Source organism: Pezoporus occidentalis, unplaced genomic scaffold (genome assembly GCF_034315485.1).
Source record: "Pezoporus occidentalis ecotype Australia unplaced genomic scaffold, CSIRO_AGI_Poc_V1 ctg252, whole genome shotgun sequence".
In the NCBI taxonomy this organism is placed as follows: Eukaryota; Metazoa; Chordata; class Aves; order Psittaciformes; family Psittacidae; genus Pezoporus; species Pezoporus occidentalis.
Genome location: NW_026914416.1, coordinates 514,979 through 532,955, shown reverse-complemented (window position 1 = coordinate 532,955; position 17,977 = coordinate 514,979). Strand labels below are relative to the sequence as shown.

Genomic DNA, 17,977 nt, shown 5'->3' with positions numbered 1-17,977 from the left:
TTCCTGAAAAGGGAAACCTCTCAAAAAAAGGTGAATATTCAATGACCTGAAAATGCACTTGGTAAAACAAAAAAAAAGCTGGTCCCTATCCTTCCTGTTTTGCAGTAAGAATCACAAAGCCAAAATTCCCTTGCAAGTGTAAGTCAGACTTTTGTATTATTATCTTTGCATATATAAACTGGGACAAGAACAGGCCTTGAAAATTTTCCTGTTTTAGCAAGTAGAGCAAGAATATCAGCTCTGCACAGTATATTTAAAATGGCATTTAAGTACCAGCAACTATAAGAATGTCTTTCTTTACAGTGCTTACAAGTGCTTTAGTTGATTCTTTTCTATAGCTCCCCCACTTCAAATTGCTTCAACAGAAGGCTGTTTGTGATTTTTCATTTCATCTCTGCACATGATAATCCAAACATAAAAATGTCCTTTGTGTATTATGGTTTGACTTGCTTGGAAATATTATAGGGACAGATAACTTGTGCAAGAATTGAGAAAAACAGCAATGTTTCCCAAAAGGCAGCAGCCTCTCGTTTTTGTTCTTTTTTCACTTGAAGGGTGTTCAACTTTGTGAAAAGTCAGTCCCCAAGTAGTAATTGCAGTTGATATAATTGTTTGGGATTTTTTTGGTTTTGTTTATGTGTTTGGTTGGTTGGTTAGTTTGGCTGGGGGTGTGTGGTGGTGCTGTGATTTTGTTTTACATTTTTTAAGGGGAAAGAGATGGAATAGGGCCTAACTTAGCAGTTTTTCTTCATTCTGTCCAGTCATGTGGTCAAATTCCCTCCCATATTTTTACGCAGTTAACCAGAGGAATAAGCTCTTAAGCTGCTTAAAGACAAAAAATCTGGTCTCATATGCAATAAGATTCTCTTTACCTTTCTGTAGTGCTGTAAATGCTTCTTAAATGACTGCTGTTATACAAGATTAAGCACATCAGAAGCACTGACTGGATTTTGTAATACTGGCAATCATAGTTTTACCTGTGTTGCTTAGCAGCGGATGAAGAAAAAAAAAAGCCAGGAGAGCTGTATGAGCATACTTTGTATCTTCTTCATTGATACCCTTCATGCCATTCAAATAGGACTCCAGAATACACTATTTTAATTAGCAAAGCTTGTTTGAAAATAAACAACACAAACACTCCTTGTAGAACAGTCACAGTCTCCCCTGCTAGACATACAGGCTTTTTGGCAAGATCACATTCAAACAGCATGAAATTCACCCCTGTTCACGGACCCCCAGCAGGCCCTCGCACCACTTTAACTTCCACTTAGCTGCTCTGGATAGGAGCGAGTGGCCTGTGAGATAAGGACCAAGGTTCACTACAACTTTCCTCCAAAAAAAAGATGGTCCAAGTCCACATCTGTAAAGATCAGCAGTTTTACCACTATAAGGTCATAAAGGTGTAATATAGGCGTCATGCATAGAGTACATACCATATTTCAATTGAGTCCTGTCCTTGCATGACTTTGAGCCCCTATGAAAGTACAAATGCATAACACACGTAATAAAGCCCTCAATCAATATGGTTTGCTGTGTTGTGCTGTTTACTGGGAACACTGCAAAGTCATTCAACTGACAGGAGTCAAGACAGCAGTGAGAAAAGTATCCTCATGAGGAAGCTCTGATAGGATTCCTTTTGACACATGGGAGAACATGAGATTTCCATCTTAGTTCAGTAATTGCTAAACAAACAAATCAGAAATCATTGATGCAACATTGACCTGATGACTGAGGTCCTGTTCTCCCCTGTACTACACCCAGGGAACAACAGATGGTGAAAGGAAAACAGGGTAAGAACAAAACAATATGGAAATGAGGTTGGTTCTTTAACAAATGTCACTACTGCGGTCCATTTATGCTGACTGACGCTGGTTGGTTTTTCAGCTTTTCTTTTTGTGCAACAAAATCGGGCATGTCTCATCTTCCAGTCTTGATACCGAACTGTTGTTGTTGATTTTCTTTTGTTGGTTTTCTTTTCTTTTTTTTTTTTTTTTTTTTTTTTTTACATCTATGTTTATCAACACTGATACATTACAGATCTTGTTAGTTATACTTTGAAGTCTGATCATGCAGAAATACAGGCAGGTGCAACTTAGATCTTATTACAGAATGGACATGGCAAGGTGAACAGTTGTTTTTGCTAGTTAAGATCTGGAGCTCTGTTACTGTTGTGGCTTAATGTATACTGGCCATAAGTCCCACTTACTCAATTTACTAAATATACATGATTCTGTATGTACACTAGAACCTCCAGCACCCACCTTTTCAGCATGTGACTGACTTAGGAAAAGGTCAGAGGTCAACCATATTTAAGCATACAGTGACCTTATCATAAAAGATTTAACAGAAATAGCATGTTGGATTATTACATATTAGTTACAGATAAAGGAGAGAAAAAAAAATCAGTACAACTATTTACATTATAAATATCTTGCTTTCCAGAAGACAAGAATGGCCCTGTTCAGTGAAAATTAGCAAGAAAGACAGGCTTACCTGTCTGAAATAATAAGCATGGTAGAGATACATTTATTTCCCAAATTGGCTGTGTCTTCCTTCAATATGTGCTTTTCAGCTTTTCTCTCTCAGATAAAAGGCACTATTAGCCTCAGCTGAAGTTTTTCAACATCCCTTTGTTGAATCAAAACCTCTTTAAAACTCAGACTTGCCATGGGTCAATGAACCTGAACATAATTTAAACAGTTCACCTCTTGCAATCAATAGTTAATTTTAAATAAAGAAAACAAAAAATCAGCCCACACTGGCAAGTATACTCAGCAGATTCTACTAAATTCCACTGGACAGGTCTGTTTTCCAGCTTACCAGTGAAGATAACACATTCAGCATTTCCCTACCTCCCCCAGGTGTCTCACTAATTAAGACATTACATATCTGTGGAATAGTCAAGCCTACTGCACAATGAATTTCTGTTTGTGTGTGTGTGTGTGTGTAAGATTACCTTGAGCTTCCAATTAGTTAACTATGTCCTTTGTAAAGTGGTGGAAGTTCAAATAAACACAGCCATCAGATTCTTGAAGATGTGTGATTATGTTGCATTTACACTCTTTAGCCACACTGAGAACTTGGATCAAATATGAAGAGAACACAGGTTCAAAAAATCACCTCCAGATGCACTCCCTCTCTTTCCTACATGCACATACGGAAGCAAAGACAAACAGAAGGCTAAACTTAAATTCAGACTTTTTTGCTGGACTACTAAAAGTAAAGTCTAATTTTTCCCTGTAGGGTTTTTGTTTTTCATACTGCGGTCCCTGGAATCACACAGAATTTGTTGCAGATTCCTTTGCTGCTGCTATTGTTGTTGTTTTTGCATGTTTGAATTCATACAAAATTTTGAAGTCTCAATAATCATGAAGAACTATAGATAGATCTGAAATGAAAATAATTTTTGATCCTTTGTAATATAAATAAACTAGAATTGGCTGTTAAAACTTATTTTGAATTATAATATTCCAATTACATTTTACAATTATTTCAGGATACTCAAAGCACTTTTTTTTTTTTTTTTTAATAAGTAATCTGGGAGATTTGCTGAAATTGACTCTCTCAGGCAGTTCTAAAGTTAACTAGTAGCATATTTTTCATGAGAAAATATGTTGACATAAAAGAAATCACTGGTGTTTACTGACAAACATTAGAATATAATCCAAATCAGTTATGTAGCACTTCTTTTGAAAACTTCCTGAAGGTACTGCAACAAGTCTAATACCTTCAGGATTGTTAGCCCAAAGCTTGAAGATAAAGCAATATATATGAAGATAAAACCATATATATGAATCTATTAGTTATAAGTTTAGACGAGTGATACAGTGACACAATCATCTGTCTTGTGTCATCTCTGGAGGCCAATATTATGCAGGAGCTGGTGATTTCCAGAGGAAAATAACCAGTGCATTAGGTAAATATCTGATGAGGCTTTTTTTTTTTTCGACATGTTACCACACAATTTAAGCTCCAATTTATACAATGCAAGCATGCTAAGACTTCTGAATTTATCTTTGCCATGGAATTCTATATAGCATGGGAGGATTATCAGCCACAATGCGATTCATGTAAATCAGTGTGTGACCAACTCCTTCTCCGAAGATCTGTTACATTTTAATGGAATACAGTCAAAACTCAAAAGATACGATTCCATCTGAAGACTGACTTCAAAGATTACAGAAATTTTTTTATTAAAAACATGCAAAACCTTGCATCGACTTGAAGTAAATCAATATCTCACCCTCATTCATCAGGGAGAAGGAAAATTGAAGTGTCTTTTAAGAACAATTATGACTTTTATTTTTCCTTTTCTAGTTTTTCATACTATCCAGAAGTACTCCATCTGAAAATAAAGCAGGAATATTTTGCAACAACGTTTGTCTCTACTTTGTCAATGCTATTTTTTGCAGCTAGTGCTCTGAGCAGCTACTGATAGTTAAGATGCTTCTGCCATTTTCCTCATCTTACTGATGGCTATCTACATGACTTAAGCCACTTGGGACAGAATTTCTTCATGTATTCAGGCACTTAAGATACCAACAGGCTCTTAGGTACAATTTCAAAAACACCAAGGTGTCCAGCTGCCATTCATTTTGATGGAAGATATGCCACTTCTGGCACAGGCTCTCTGATTACTCCTTTAATACCTAAATATCTTGGAACATCTGTACATAGATCTCTGGCTTCCCAATTTCTTACATTTCTCCAGTGGTGGCAATTATGCTTACAAATGCAAACCTCTGAATAAGCTGAAAATTGTTACTCAAGTACTATTCAGTAATATTTTAAACAGAGGTAGATTTAAAAGATCACTGTCAAAAAATAACAGACTGGGGGAATAAAGGGGAATGGGCTTAAAGAGAAGGGTGTCAAAACCTTCTAGAATCTGAAAGTAAAAAATTGTTTACCTTAAGACAGCTACAGAACATCATCACTACAACCTTTTATTCAAGAGTACATGCATTCTTGTAAGGAATCAGCTGACAGCACCAACTTCTTGACACAAAGCAGAACAAAGGATACTATTCCTGTTCCATGGTCACTACTTCGGTTTGAACATATAAGGACTAGAACTGTAAAGAGCTATTGCTTTTCTTCACTAATGGCTTTTTTTTTTTTCCTAGTGTCCAATGTGGACAGCCCAAGTCTCCTCCCCCAGGTAAAGCTTCTCATAAAGGAGACTAATCTGAGGACAAAAAGAGATGCAATAATTCTTTTAAGCCCCATTTCAGCAAGGCACTTAAGCACATGCTGATGTTGATCACTGTTGAGCAAAGGACAAAAGCACATGCCAGTTGAAATTATGTATGCATCCCTATAGTCTCCATTAAGTGTCTGTACAAGCATGGGTGCTTAATGGAATCAGGGCTTTTGGAAATAAAGCTATATAATTGCTGTGGGCTGATTTAGTGCTGATCACTAGGACATCTATGCTGACTGGTTCTTCACCCACACTTCACAAACCCAAACAAGTCTGAGTATCAGGTGACTAAGAGCGCATTTTTTGACTCTGATAGATGGAATATGGGAGATCTGTAAGCATCTGTCTACCATAAATGGGCTTCTCTGCTACTGCCTATGCCATATCTCCACAATATCACTGTGAATGAACTGTGATTATTCCAAGTTTCTATGGTCTACATTTGTGGTATTTTTGCAGTTTCTCTTACATACAGCTTTGCCTCTTTTAGACACCTTTTTTTTTTCCGTTTAAATAAAACACTCAAATGCTGTGCACTAAGGAACGTAAAGCAGATACTAGTTACCTGAATATTATTAACAAATATCTGTGGCGAATTAAATCTGGAGATGATACATTTGATTATTGCTAAGAAGTCACCCTTGGGGTTATTGCCTTCATACCTACAAAGCGTTGCTGTTTACCTTTCAATACATTTATGATCACTGGCTTTGAAGTGAGAGTCACATCACTCAACAATGACTTTGTATTTCATGGCTTAAGAGAGAATATTGCTAAATATTTTCAGCAGTAGTAAATTATTGCTTTTACAGTTACTTTAGAACATTATTAACCTAATCTTGTTCTCAAAAAGATTTCTATAAAAATCTACCAAAAATATATCTGGGGAAAAAAAAGCACAAAACATTTCCTACAGCAATTTTGAGACAGCTCAGGCCCACCAAGTCTGAAATTATTTCATATCCACTTATGTTTTACCTCCCCTCTTTCTCACCCTGGAGAGAATGTTTCTTGCTTTTGTTTCCTTCCCTTTGAGCAAAACTGGACTTAATACTCAGTTTTTTTCCTACCACAAATGGCAGGCTTGTAAGATACCTAATAGAACAGTCTTATTTTGGTAGAATTTTGAATACATAAGAATCAATGAATTCAAAATATGCATTAATATAGTCAAAACAGTTTCTTTCTTTAACATTTGGAAAAGCATTGGAGTGCAATTTAGCTCATTTCAGTTTACATGAAATACTCTGGTAAGAGGAGAGATGACTTGGATTTTAGTTAGCTTCCAACTCAGGTGATGACCTTGCACTGGAAAATGCTAATTGATGTTTTAACTGTCAGTTCTTCTGACATTCTGGGTGGAGCTTTGCCATTCTGTGATAAAAACACTTGCTGTTACTTACCACAGCAAATCCTATGTATTATTACCTGGTAAAATCAGTCACTGTCGGGTTTTTCTGTCTAAACCATCTAAGACCCCTGATTGAGACCATTTCAGCCCAGCACACTAGCTGATTAATATCCTCTGCTATTACTCAGAATACAAGAATACTAGACCCACGCACTCTGTGGTTCCTTTCCATGTAACACAGCTGATAAGACTTCCTGAGGAAGTCAGATGGTTTGTCACAAGCAAAGGAACAGCCAAAAGCACCTAGAGAAGGCCTGTTGTCTTAGCAGTAGAGATCCCTGCAAGAGAATTATTTAAAGGAAAAAAAAAAACCTCTAAGCTGCAAACATATACTAGAGAGGGAGTGGGCTGCAAATATTTAACCTATAAAGACATAGAAGTAAAATAAAAACAAGTTGTTTCATGACCTTTTGATATTTTTCTGCCTTTTTCCCAACCCTGTCATACCACTCTAACATACAAGCCACATGTATTACGAATACATGTAATTCATAATAGCAAACCTATCTATGAACTAAGATGATAACTCACTTAACATTGGCAGGAAAAGTTGCTTACTGAGATAAAACCTTCTGGGCTTAGACATGCATAAAAACCCCATCATTTCTGTTCCCTGTATCTTGCAAAGATACATGTGCTTCCTTCTAACCTGGTTTTAGCTTGGCATATCTGCTTTAAAAATCATAACAAGTCTTAACATTCACGAACATTTTTCTATGAAGCTCTATGGCTTCTTCTTTCAATACAAACTGCTTATTATTTCAAAATATATATACAAATCTCAACAGAAATTTTGGTGCTACATCTTCAAGTGTCTGAGGGAGCCACAGTTCAATGTGGTTATTTACACTTCCACAAATCCTCACACAAGTTATGCAACCTCATCAATGAATAAACAAATCTAATATATACTGGTAATATCACAGATGTAGTTATGCAGTTCATTTGAAATGGGCCATTTACAGTGGTGAAGTGCACATTAAGTCCGTATGCAGATGTGCATGTTCCTATAGGCACACAGCTGCATGAGCTGACAGAATTCTATTGGCACCTGTGTGTATGTGCTATTGGTATATGAAGAACAATGCATGTGTATCCCTATCTGCATCACTGGGCAGAAGACGACAGAACAGAGAGTGAAGGCAGATACACACTTGTATGTTTGGGAGTGACTACTGCACACCTTGTCATGCCAGCGTGAAAAGGACAGCTGCAGGTTGCTGGTTTTGCAGCCATTAATTTTACATCTTATGGGGAGGGGATTAAAAAAAAGGATTTTTCAGTTCCTTTTTTCCTTGCCCCCAGGAAGCATCATTGGAAGAAGACCAAAGCAGAGCAACTATAAGTTAAATATACACTTGAGCTTAGCTGCATTACATAACTCTGTAGGAGAAGCAGGCTGAAAAGATTTTGTTTGTTTCACTTAAATCTTTGTATTTTATTTCTCTTCCTTTTCATTTCTTAACTCCTGTTAATTTTTCCTCCTAAATTACATCATCCTCTGAAGAACGCTGGGTTTCGCAGGCAGGCGGCTAGTCACCTGCAACAACCAAGGGGTCCCGCAGAAGCTTCCAGGCTGCTGTCTGTGTCAGACGCCAGTGTTTGATCCGTGGACATGGATGAGATGTCATTGACAGATGAGGATGGAGGGAGGCTTTCACTGCTGTTCACTGCTGCACCTGTGCTACGAAAATGAACACCAACGTGATTAAACCTGAAACCCCAGAACTTCTCACAGTTTAAAAAGCAAGGGATGCTTACCCTGTGGCAACAGGCGTGTAAGTACAAAGACCATTTTAAACGGTGGCAAATATTAGCAGAAAATGGGCAATGCCAACTTTAGGCTTTGGGTAATATCAAACCTTTTACTGGGAAATTCTCTCTCTCAACACTCTGGCTTGAAGAGGCTTAGCTCTTGTTGTGTCTCTTGTGCCACTTATTTTCTACAAAACACCCAAAAATCAGATGCCTGCTAGGATCACACAGGCACCACCAAGATGGTTTAGAAAACCAACCCAATCCTTCATACTCTCTCATGTCTACATGTTATTAAACCACATGGCATTTTATGAAAATACTAATCAGTTCAAAGAAATGCATGTAGATATAGCCAAAACATGACTGAACTGAATGATATCAATGACTAAACAATATATTATCTTTCTAAATGTTTACAGTGCTGGACAGAAACCTGCCATAAAGTCATGGATACTGTCCCAGGAGTTGTAGAATCATAGAATGGTTAGGGTTGGAAAGGATCTTAAGATCATCAAGTTCCAACCCCTCTGCTATGGGCAGGGACACCTTGCACTAAACCATGTCACTCAAGATTCCATCCACCCTTGCCTTAAACACTGCCACGGTTGGAACATTCACAGCTTCTTTGGCAACCCATTCCACTGCCTCACCACCCTCACAGTAAAGAACTTCTTCCTTATATCTAACCTAAATTTCCCCTGTTTAAGTTTGAACGCGTTACCCCTTGTCCTATCACTACAGTCCCTAATGAAGAGTCCCTCCCCAGCATCCTTGTAGGCTCCCTTCAGGTACTGGAAGGCTGCTATGAGGTCTCCAATCAAATGGAAAGAAAGAATTCCAGTAGGTTCAACTGACTTTTGATCAAACTGTTGCTGTGCAGCTTTCTTTGATGAATGTGCAATCAACTTAGCTAGGCAAAATAACTGATGAAATAGCTGCAGAAATTGTACAGGTGAATATTTTGTTACACTCTGTCTGATTCAGCACCATTGAATTCAATAAATCCTTCTATATTCCTTTCACCAAGTACTCACTCAGCCCCAGGCGAGTTTCTAGTTTCTGGAAAGTGCATTTTTATAGTTATTCCTAACTTTCAGCACAAAGTCAAGGGAAGCCACACCAAACCTGAATGACAGAATTAAAGAATTCAGCAGCACAAAGCAGCGCTTACACAGCAACACTCAGAAACCCAACCAGAAGCTGTCCTAGCCAACAAGTAATGCTTAATTTGCTATGTGCATCAACTGTCTGGTGCTACAACAGCTTGCTCCTGAAGGGATGTATGCCAGGTGAAACAGTGCAGAACTAAAAGAGGTACATTCAAAAGAGAAAGAGAGCCCCACGTATTAATTTGCGGTTTGGCAGGAAGCTTCTCACTGGTTACAGGGTTGAGGAAAAGAGCAAAAGATAAGAGCAGGTGAAAAATAACTCCTGGGATCTGTTCCTGGCTCTGCCATTGAGTTGATGTCTGCTCTTTTAAGCCACATGTCAATTTCCCTGCTGTAAAGTAGGGATTCCTTCCTCAGAGGAAGCTTCCTATGAAGCCCTATTTAGCTAGCATCTATGAAAGTGCCTTTAAGAATCCAGTTGCAAAGTGGTACAGATGTGAGGGGAAAAAAATGAAAGGAGAAATGCAGCTTTCGCTCTTTCCAAAAATATGCCTTGTGTCTGTGTTGGGAATTTGCTCAGCTTCTTGTAAATCATGTCATTAGTAACTCTTGATATCCAGTGTCTCAATGCTTGGCAAGTCCATAAGCTGCTTAATTTAAGCTCTGAACATTACAGAAGAGGGCTGCTAAGGGTATCCTGTAGTTCTTGGGTGATAGCAACAAAACTGACCAAATAAGGCAGCATCTAAAAGGAAGGGAGGGAAGAATAAAAGAGCAATTTTCAGCAAGAAAGGGATTATTTAACAATCCTGAAGGTTGATTAAAAGTAGTGGCTATTCCTCACATGTATTTAATATTCTCCCAGGTATGGCCTAGACCCTTGGAATAGTGAGTATGTTGGTAAGGGGTACAGCATCTGAATTTATAAATAAAACATCCATTTAGCAATTCTGTGACACGGAAAACACAGAAAAGCACAAACTACCATCTAAGATTAAATTCAATGTTTATGTGGACATGCATATATTGGTGTACATGCAGATGTTGTTTGCATGCATTGCTTCCATATTTAGGTAACATATATACACACCTACACACAAATCTTTCCACTTAAATCAGCACTACTAGTGCCTTAAGCAGATAGGTTTGAGCACTGTGATCTACGAAAGACAGAAGTCAACTAGATAAAGAAAAAAAAAAGGCAGTAAATTTGAAAGATTCAAAGATGCAGGTACTGAAGTTCAAATGAAGGAAGACTGATTAGGGATGTGATAATGGAATTTACGTGAGCTAAGAGCTGCCAGAAAGACAGATGGAGGGAACTGTTCTCCATGTTCTCTGGAAACAGGGCAAGAAATAACAGAGTTAAACTTCAGCAAAAAGGGTTTAGGCAAGACAATAGAAAAAACTATTTGAAAGTCTACAAGGTAGCCTACAGAATTTTGTTTGTAATAGGCAGTAGAAGTATCTGCTGTGAACAGTTTCAGACACAGTTGATTTGTTGGACATGAGCATGAGGGGCACTTGAGGTTCTCCCAGGGCTTCACATTTCAAGCTTCTTGTCTTCACAGGACAAATGGAAGCATTAAGTGACCGACACTCTGATACCCCGGCACTCTGAGCAGCCTAAACTGTCTATGGACAACGGTTATCCTTGGTGGTGTCAACATCAGCTGTCTCCCTGAAAGCTCTACCAAGTAGCCACAGAAACTCCAAACATCTCCAGCTTGCCTGTAGTGATTATTTATACAGGCCAAATCTTAGCCTGCTGAATTCTTGCCAAGAACACTGAAAAGCAAGCAGTGTGTGTATAGTCTCCTCCATTTCTCTTATGCTCAGAACTGGTGACTCGTGTCATCTCATTCTTCCAGTATTTCATTCAGTGGAAAAGAAATTAAGTCAGATGTATGAAGTGATGAAAAACAGGAAATCTGACGTTTTATTAAAAAGCCTCATCTGAGAGCATTTCTTAAGTAGTTGCAATACATGTTGGTGCCTAACAATCCAAAAACAGTCAAAGAGAAACAGCAGAAGACAGGCAAGAAATGTCAATTTTGTGTATTCTGAAATGTTTTATATAAACAACAAAAACCTTTTACATAGGAAAAATAGAACATAGAATACATAAAGAAATCCCTGGGTAGTAAATTCCTGAAACCAGCAACTACAGTGTTTCTTGATCATAAATGAGACTGCAAACACCATTCTTTGAGAGATGGTTAAGAACAAGGATTTATCAACACACTTGTCCGGACCCCAGATTTCTTTCCAGTGGTGCTACAGAAGTTTGGTAAATTAATTCTGCAAGCCCTATGCTTTGTTTGCTACTCAGCAACACATGGATTTTCCACAATATCTGACATCATCGATGTCAAAATGCATGTGCAGTACTAATGCTCCAATTTTGTCATCCAGCACTCCATTAACTTCCTCCACTGTTGCCATGTTTCTCCTTGTCCTGCTAGTTATTAATGATGCATTCTTGTTCTAACATAAATTTGGCTCAGCAGCAAGTGAAAAATGAGAATGCAAAAAATCTCTCTGTGAAAATATGCAGTAAACACTGAATTAAATGATTTTGCTTTGAGGAAAGGCTTTGTAGAAGGTAGTTTTACTGATAAACTCTACCAGAACACTGCTCAAAAGCTGGGCACTCCAAGTCTGCCAATGAAAGCATACCTTCACAAATATGTGGGAGTTGGAACTAGATGATCTTAAGGTCCATTCCAACCCTAGCTATTCTATGATTCTATGATTCTATGTATTTCTGTGTACTGGCAGTCACAGGGTGCATTTCTGTGAAAAGATTGCTGATGTGAATTTTCCTCAGTTAAAATGTAGTTGTTAATTTATTTTTTGACAGGACTTAAAGAATCAGTGTTTGAAGATGACTTTCCCTTCTCACTGAGGTGTCAATCAAGCTTGTCAGCAAGCTGATCTAATGTTATCAGACTTCTGAAAGGATGAACTACCAGAGTAGATATCAGATGCTTATACGAGGGTGGGAGGGGTGCTGTATCACATACATGTCCAGCAGGTGGATACTTGCTAACATCACCAATTTTGTATATCAATTAGCAAAGTATTAATTCAATTATCCATAAACAGTATATAAAATAATCTGAGGCCTCCCCACCCACAGGAACATAATCTATAACCACAGATCTTTCCACAGAAAATGCCAAGAAAACAATATCTCAAATAGCCAGAAAGACTAATTTTTAAGTATGAACATGACACTGGAGCACAATTAAATCAAGGTTATCCCATTAGAAGCACTGGATTTCACAAGCACTCCTAAATTGGTCTACGTAACTGCAAGTGTAGCCAAGTACTTCAGCTATTTCCATTCTCTTTTTGTCAGTACAGAAAACATGTCAAAGTTATTCAATGGGGCTGAGTACCTGAAGGAGAAGGCTGTCCTTTTACTACACCATTTTTAGTCTTTTCTTCAGAGTTCATTACTTCTTTGTAGATGAGTTCTGGAAGAGAGAATTACAGAGGTTACAAACAGGAACCAGTGCCTATGATCAGGAGCAAAACAACTATCACAAACCACAGTACTGTAGCATTCCTATGGGCATCCTAGGTCTGCTCTACTTTGTCTTCACAATTCTGACAGCTCTACTCACCTAAGACCTCTCTCTTCCATTCCCCTCCTCTCTTATCACCTCTTTTTGGAGCTGAATTGAGACAAACAGGGTTAAACGCAACACTTATTGCTTAATGCAACATTGTCTAGAAATAAAGCAGCATGGTAATACAGTGCTTTTTACTGTAGCTAAAGTTCTGATATATCATGCTGCTGAACAGTATTCTGATCTCCAGATGATACCCTTATATTTCAATGAAGCAGTGTAATCCGCACCTCCTGTGTTAACACAGATAATGCTAGCCCTCAGGACATTTCTTACATCTTCACTACCAAAGCACCAGTTTGTAGGACTAGTGTCAATTCTTCATATCAAAGGTATTCTTTTAGTTTTACACAGATACTTGGCAGTGGGACACGGCCACTGAAATACCCTTCCCATATAACTCTAAACTGTAATTACCTTTCCATTCCTCAATTGTATGTTCTCTTTCATCCAGCTGTTTATCATATATCTGAGGAGGCGGCTGCAGGACAGAAAAAAAGCTATTTATTCAATTGTTAAATTGTAAATAATTAGGAGTAATTATTTAAGTAAAGGTAAATTCTCTTTTCCCACTTAATTATCTATCCTGTACATGAAAAACCACATGAAACACACTGGAATATTAAAGGGATTAACACTTCTGGACTTCAACTCTTTATGCAGAAGAAATCAATATGCAACAATCTTTTAAACAAGAGCTACAGTTGCAGTTGAAATAGAACCCAGGTCAACAATGCCATTATACTAACACTGAGACCAGAAACCACACGCAGATTGTTTGCACTGGCAGAGAAAGTACTGTCAGAGTAACAGACAAATACCAACCCTGATTAATTAGTAGTAAGATTACTATATTAAAGTTGCCCTTTAGACATCATACTCATCATACTCACTGTTATACTACTTCTCAGATTAACTCTATTTTGAAGTAAATCTCCGCCAGAATTTCTGATCCATATTCCAAATTCCCAAGCTTTTCAGTATATATATTTTTAAATAAATCTGCTTTGCCCAGAAAGGTGTGTTTGTTTTGAGTTTTGTTTGTTTGTTTGCTTGCTTGTTTGTGTGTTTTACTGTATTTTTTAGTTGATGAGTGTTACAGAAGTAGCAGATCCTGGAATTTATGGAATTTACTGAGACAAAAGCAACTAAAATTTCCAAGAGCCTAAATACCTGCTTTCATTGGGCAACTAAACCATGTGTTGTCTCTTCTGATGCTAGCTGCCAAATACAGCAGCCAAGCAAGCTTCATCATCCAAGGTAAGAGTATCTAATGAAGATGAAAAGATCCACAACTCTAACTTTCCTCTGACTTACATCTTGGGCACTTGGCCATTGCATCCCTTTCAAAACATTCTACTGTTAAATGCAAATTTACCAAGCTGCTTTTTGATTCACTTAGAAGTTGAGAATTCACTCTCAAGACTCTAACACCATTAGTCCATTAAGCTATTTGCATACTAACAGATACAACTGAGAAACTGATATAATACGGACCAGGAAAATGATATGATAGCTGAACTGGACAAGTGTACTGAAAACAAAACAGCTTCTTGTATAGTGACATTTGTACTGGGGCTAAGGACAAAGGAATTATGTGAAGTTGCGGAATGCCAAGTCTCATACCTGAGAAAGAGCAGAGAGAACCTGAAACGTATACCATGAGTTAACATGAGTGTCAGGCCTCAGCAGGGGTACCTGAAGTATTGCTATGTCAGTAAGGTAAGACACAATCACAGAAGAAGTCTGAGTCCAAAACTAATGCATCTATTCTTTTATTCAGCATTAACAACTCTTGTTGGACCCTTCCAATGAGTTTTGAAGTTTAAGATATATTCAACCAAAATGGGTAAAAAACTCTATTGGGACTTCCTGTTTCTGATGTCTCTAATATCAGCGTGTTGAAAGCTACAGAAGAGTGTGGATGAGCTCACCCCTGACCCTTGGGATGTGGTAAGCTTGCTCCATCCCTCCAGCTGAGCCTGCTGCACTACTGCTTAGCTACTCAACCAGCCCTACAGCGTGCATTTCGTCATGGAGGAAAACAGAGAAAGCTGGCAAAGACAAGGAAATCCTGGGGCGTTAAGAGTTTACAGGAGATTTACACGGCCTGTCAGTTCCACTACGCAGCTGGCTCTTGGCTTTTCATGGTAGCAGTAGAGGAGGCAAGAATTTCCTGCAAGTCCCTTTCTTTCTTAAAGCTTCAGGGAGGGGCTTACAAAAAGCACAGGCTATGGGTAAAATAGCTCTTACCAAGTGTAAACACTTTTTTTTACACCTTCCATAGAAAAACAGGAGTATTTCTCCCCCAGGCAGAAATAAGAGGATAGTTTCCTTCACTGCTTGAATTCCCAAACACAAATTACATAATCAAGAGGAACAAGCAATCAGATGTACATTCCTATCCTCAGTTCATAGAACCATAAAACCCTTGGCTTATGTGTCTTCTAATTTATTTCAGCTATGTCTTAAGCAGGCACAATTGGCTAATAGACAATAAGAAAAGTAGCAGTAATTATTTCCTAGATTAAAACATTCTGGAAATGAAGACATTTTCCAGGTAGAGAGTCCAGAATTACCTCGTTTGTTACCAAACTCTTTTTCTGTTATGAAAACAAGGGAGAGCAACCAAACTGTACTTCACACACCACAGGATGGCAGAAACTGCACCTGTACAGCTCTACTGCTGTACTAGTATTTCTACTGCAGACCTTTATTTGTGAGCTGGCATAACCCGCAGCAATAAAACATGGCTCTCAGCAGGAATGCAAGAGCCAAGGGTCATATACTCAGTGTGATAATGACATGTATAAATTCCTCCTCTTCACACAGGCAGGATCTCTACATCTCTTAAGCTTGTGCAGAGCACAGGTGAATGGCACTCTGCTGAAAGGCTCAATCAGTGCTCTTATGCTGGAAGAAGTGAAGCTTTCCCATCTGAATTGCCTGATATAGGTAAATGGGTCCTTAAGACGTGTTTTCATTGATTCAAGGCAGAGCTGAGCTGAGAACACCACAAGTTTCAGGAATTAATTAATCTTCCCATGATTCTCATTAATCTTAATGAGAACCACAAAACTTAATACACTGTTATCAACCTACAGGCTGACCATCGATTCTTTGCTAATTTCTTTGTTCTGTTTTTTTTTTTTTTTAACCAGGTTCTAAAATTAGAGGGAGGAAGAGAGGTTTTTAACAATATTGTATCAATGGAGCAGACAGAGAAGCTGCCATACCTGGGCACCCAATTACAGTTTTGTTGCAAAGGTTGGTCTAAAAATGGCTTTGCTTCCTGACTCAAATGTCATAAAAAATGACTGATTTCATCATTATGATTTTTTATAGGTGGATGCAGCTGCAGTATTATAGACATTCCTATAAACTGTACAGGTTTTAGAAAAGGTATGAGCTAGCATATGTCTGGATGAAGCCTAAGGGTGGCAGCATCTAGCTTCAATTTAAGGTAGCCATTTTCTCCCCAAAGATTTATCTGTAAGCAATTGCATTGGCAACAATAGCAAAGAATGGAATCTATTTTTGGATGCAAAAGAGAAGGAATTCATTAAATTTTTCTTGTACATGTTAGAATAACAACTTGTTGTTTCAGTGGTGTTTCAGTGGCTTTTCTATTTTACAAATTGATCTAAAAATTTTTTTTGCATGAAGTTTACCATTCATTGAGAATAAAAATTACCAAAAAAAAAACCCAAAACAACAACAAAAAAACCACCAAAAAAAAAAACAAAAACAAAACAGAAAATATCCACATGGTTGTTCTTCTAAACAAAACCAAAACAATAAAAAACCCCAACAAACAAACAAACAAACAAAAAAACCCCAAACCCACAAAAGACAGCGTTTTCATGTGGTTAGGTAAACATCAGGGGACTACTGGACTCGTTACAAGTAGTCCTTTCTAATACCTTTCTAATGGGAGGAGAGGAAAAGCTGTACACTAAGGAAAAAACACATGTTGGGGCTGATGTATTCTCACTTTCTCAAAGCAACATGGATTAGTTTGTATGCCACTGCTAGAAAGCAAAAAGGAGTGGGCTGGAGCTCACACTTGAATAAATCCTGCCATCTCTGTCCTTGCCTCTGCAGAGCTAGTGTCAGCACAATGAAGACCTTGGGAAGAGTTGTTTTCAGAAGGCTGTGCAGGGCTAAGGCTTGACTCTGCATCTGTTCCGAGTCGCTGTGTCTGGAGCAGTAGTTGCAAAATGGCATATAAAGCAACAATAAAATTAGCAATATATAAATGGAGGCAATGGAGGCTGTAAAATTTAATGGTGGGAGATTAAACTATTTAAATGGCTTAGATGCTCATAATAAGTGAATATAAAAATTCCTTTGTGTTTTGCTACAACCTAGACTGTGTTACTGATACCATTTACATATTTATTTTTGCAGTGCAAGATGAAGTGTACTAGTGGGCTGTTGCCAGAGGCCTAAAGTCCCTTTAGCTAGAGAGCAAGGTGTATAGGGCCACCTTGGATCTTGCTCAGGGACTCCACAATCGTCTGGCCATGATCTCTACTATGGATATGGAAAAAGAGATGCCTCTGTGCTCATTCATTACTTGGACTTTTTGCAGAGCCTTTTGTAAAACTCCACAGGTAGTGTCCATGAAAGAAACTGTGGTCTGAGCTGTTTCTGAGCAGCTAGACTGTAAGGATGCATCAGGAGTAAAGATTACTTGGCTACAAACAGCTTGCAGGTACGTACAACAGTATGATGGAAAAAGGTTTTGTTTGATTTGGAAAAGAAAAAGAAAAAACAGAAATGCCTCTTTCTTCTCTAACCAGTACTTCTCACTGACATTAACAAAGAAAAATCGCTGCAGAAGCTGTACTCAGCT

The 17,977-nt window shown here is 38.1% G+C and overlaps 1 protein-coding gene across 7 annotated transcripts in view; it reads right to left on the bottom strand.

The window, feature by feature from the left end:
* Positions 1–5,092: 5,092 nt before the first annotated feature.
* MAPK10 (mitogen-activated protein kinase 10) overlaps positions 5,093–17,977 on the bottom strand; it is a 145,579-nt gene continuing 132,694 nt past the window's right edge. For 6 of the 7 annotated variants that reach the window (XM_062623431.1, XM_062623430.1, XM_062623435.1 and 3 more), the window contains 3 exons: positions 13,537–13,600; positions 12,886–12,963; positions 5,093–8,293 (listed from right to left, as the gene is read on the bottom strand). In XM_062623431.1, the coding sequence (XP_062479415.1) occupies positions 8,151–8,293; positions 12,886–12,963; positions 13,537–13,600 (285 nt within the window). In that variant the 3' untranslated portion in view covers positions 5,093–8,150. Of the gene's footprint in view, positions 8,299–12,885; positions 12,964–13,536; positions 13,601–17,977 lie in introns of all 7 variants that reach the window. The other variant, XM_062623437.1, reaches the window with a different exon arrangement.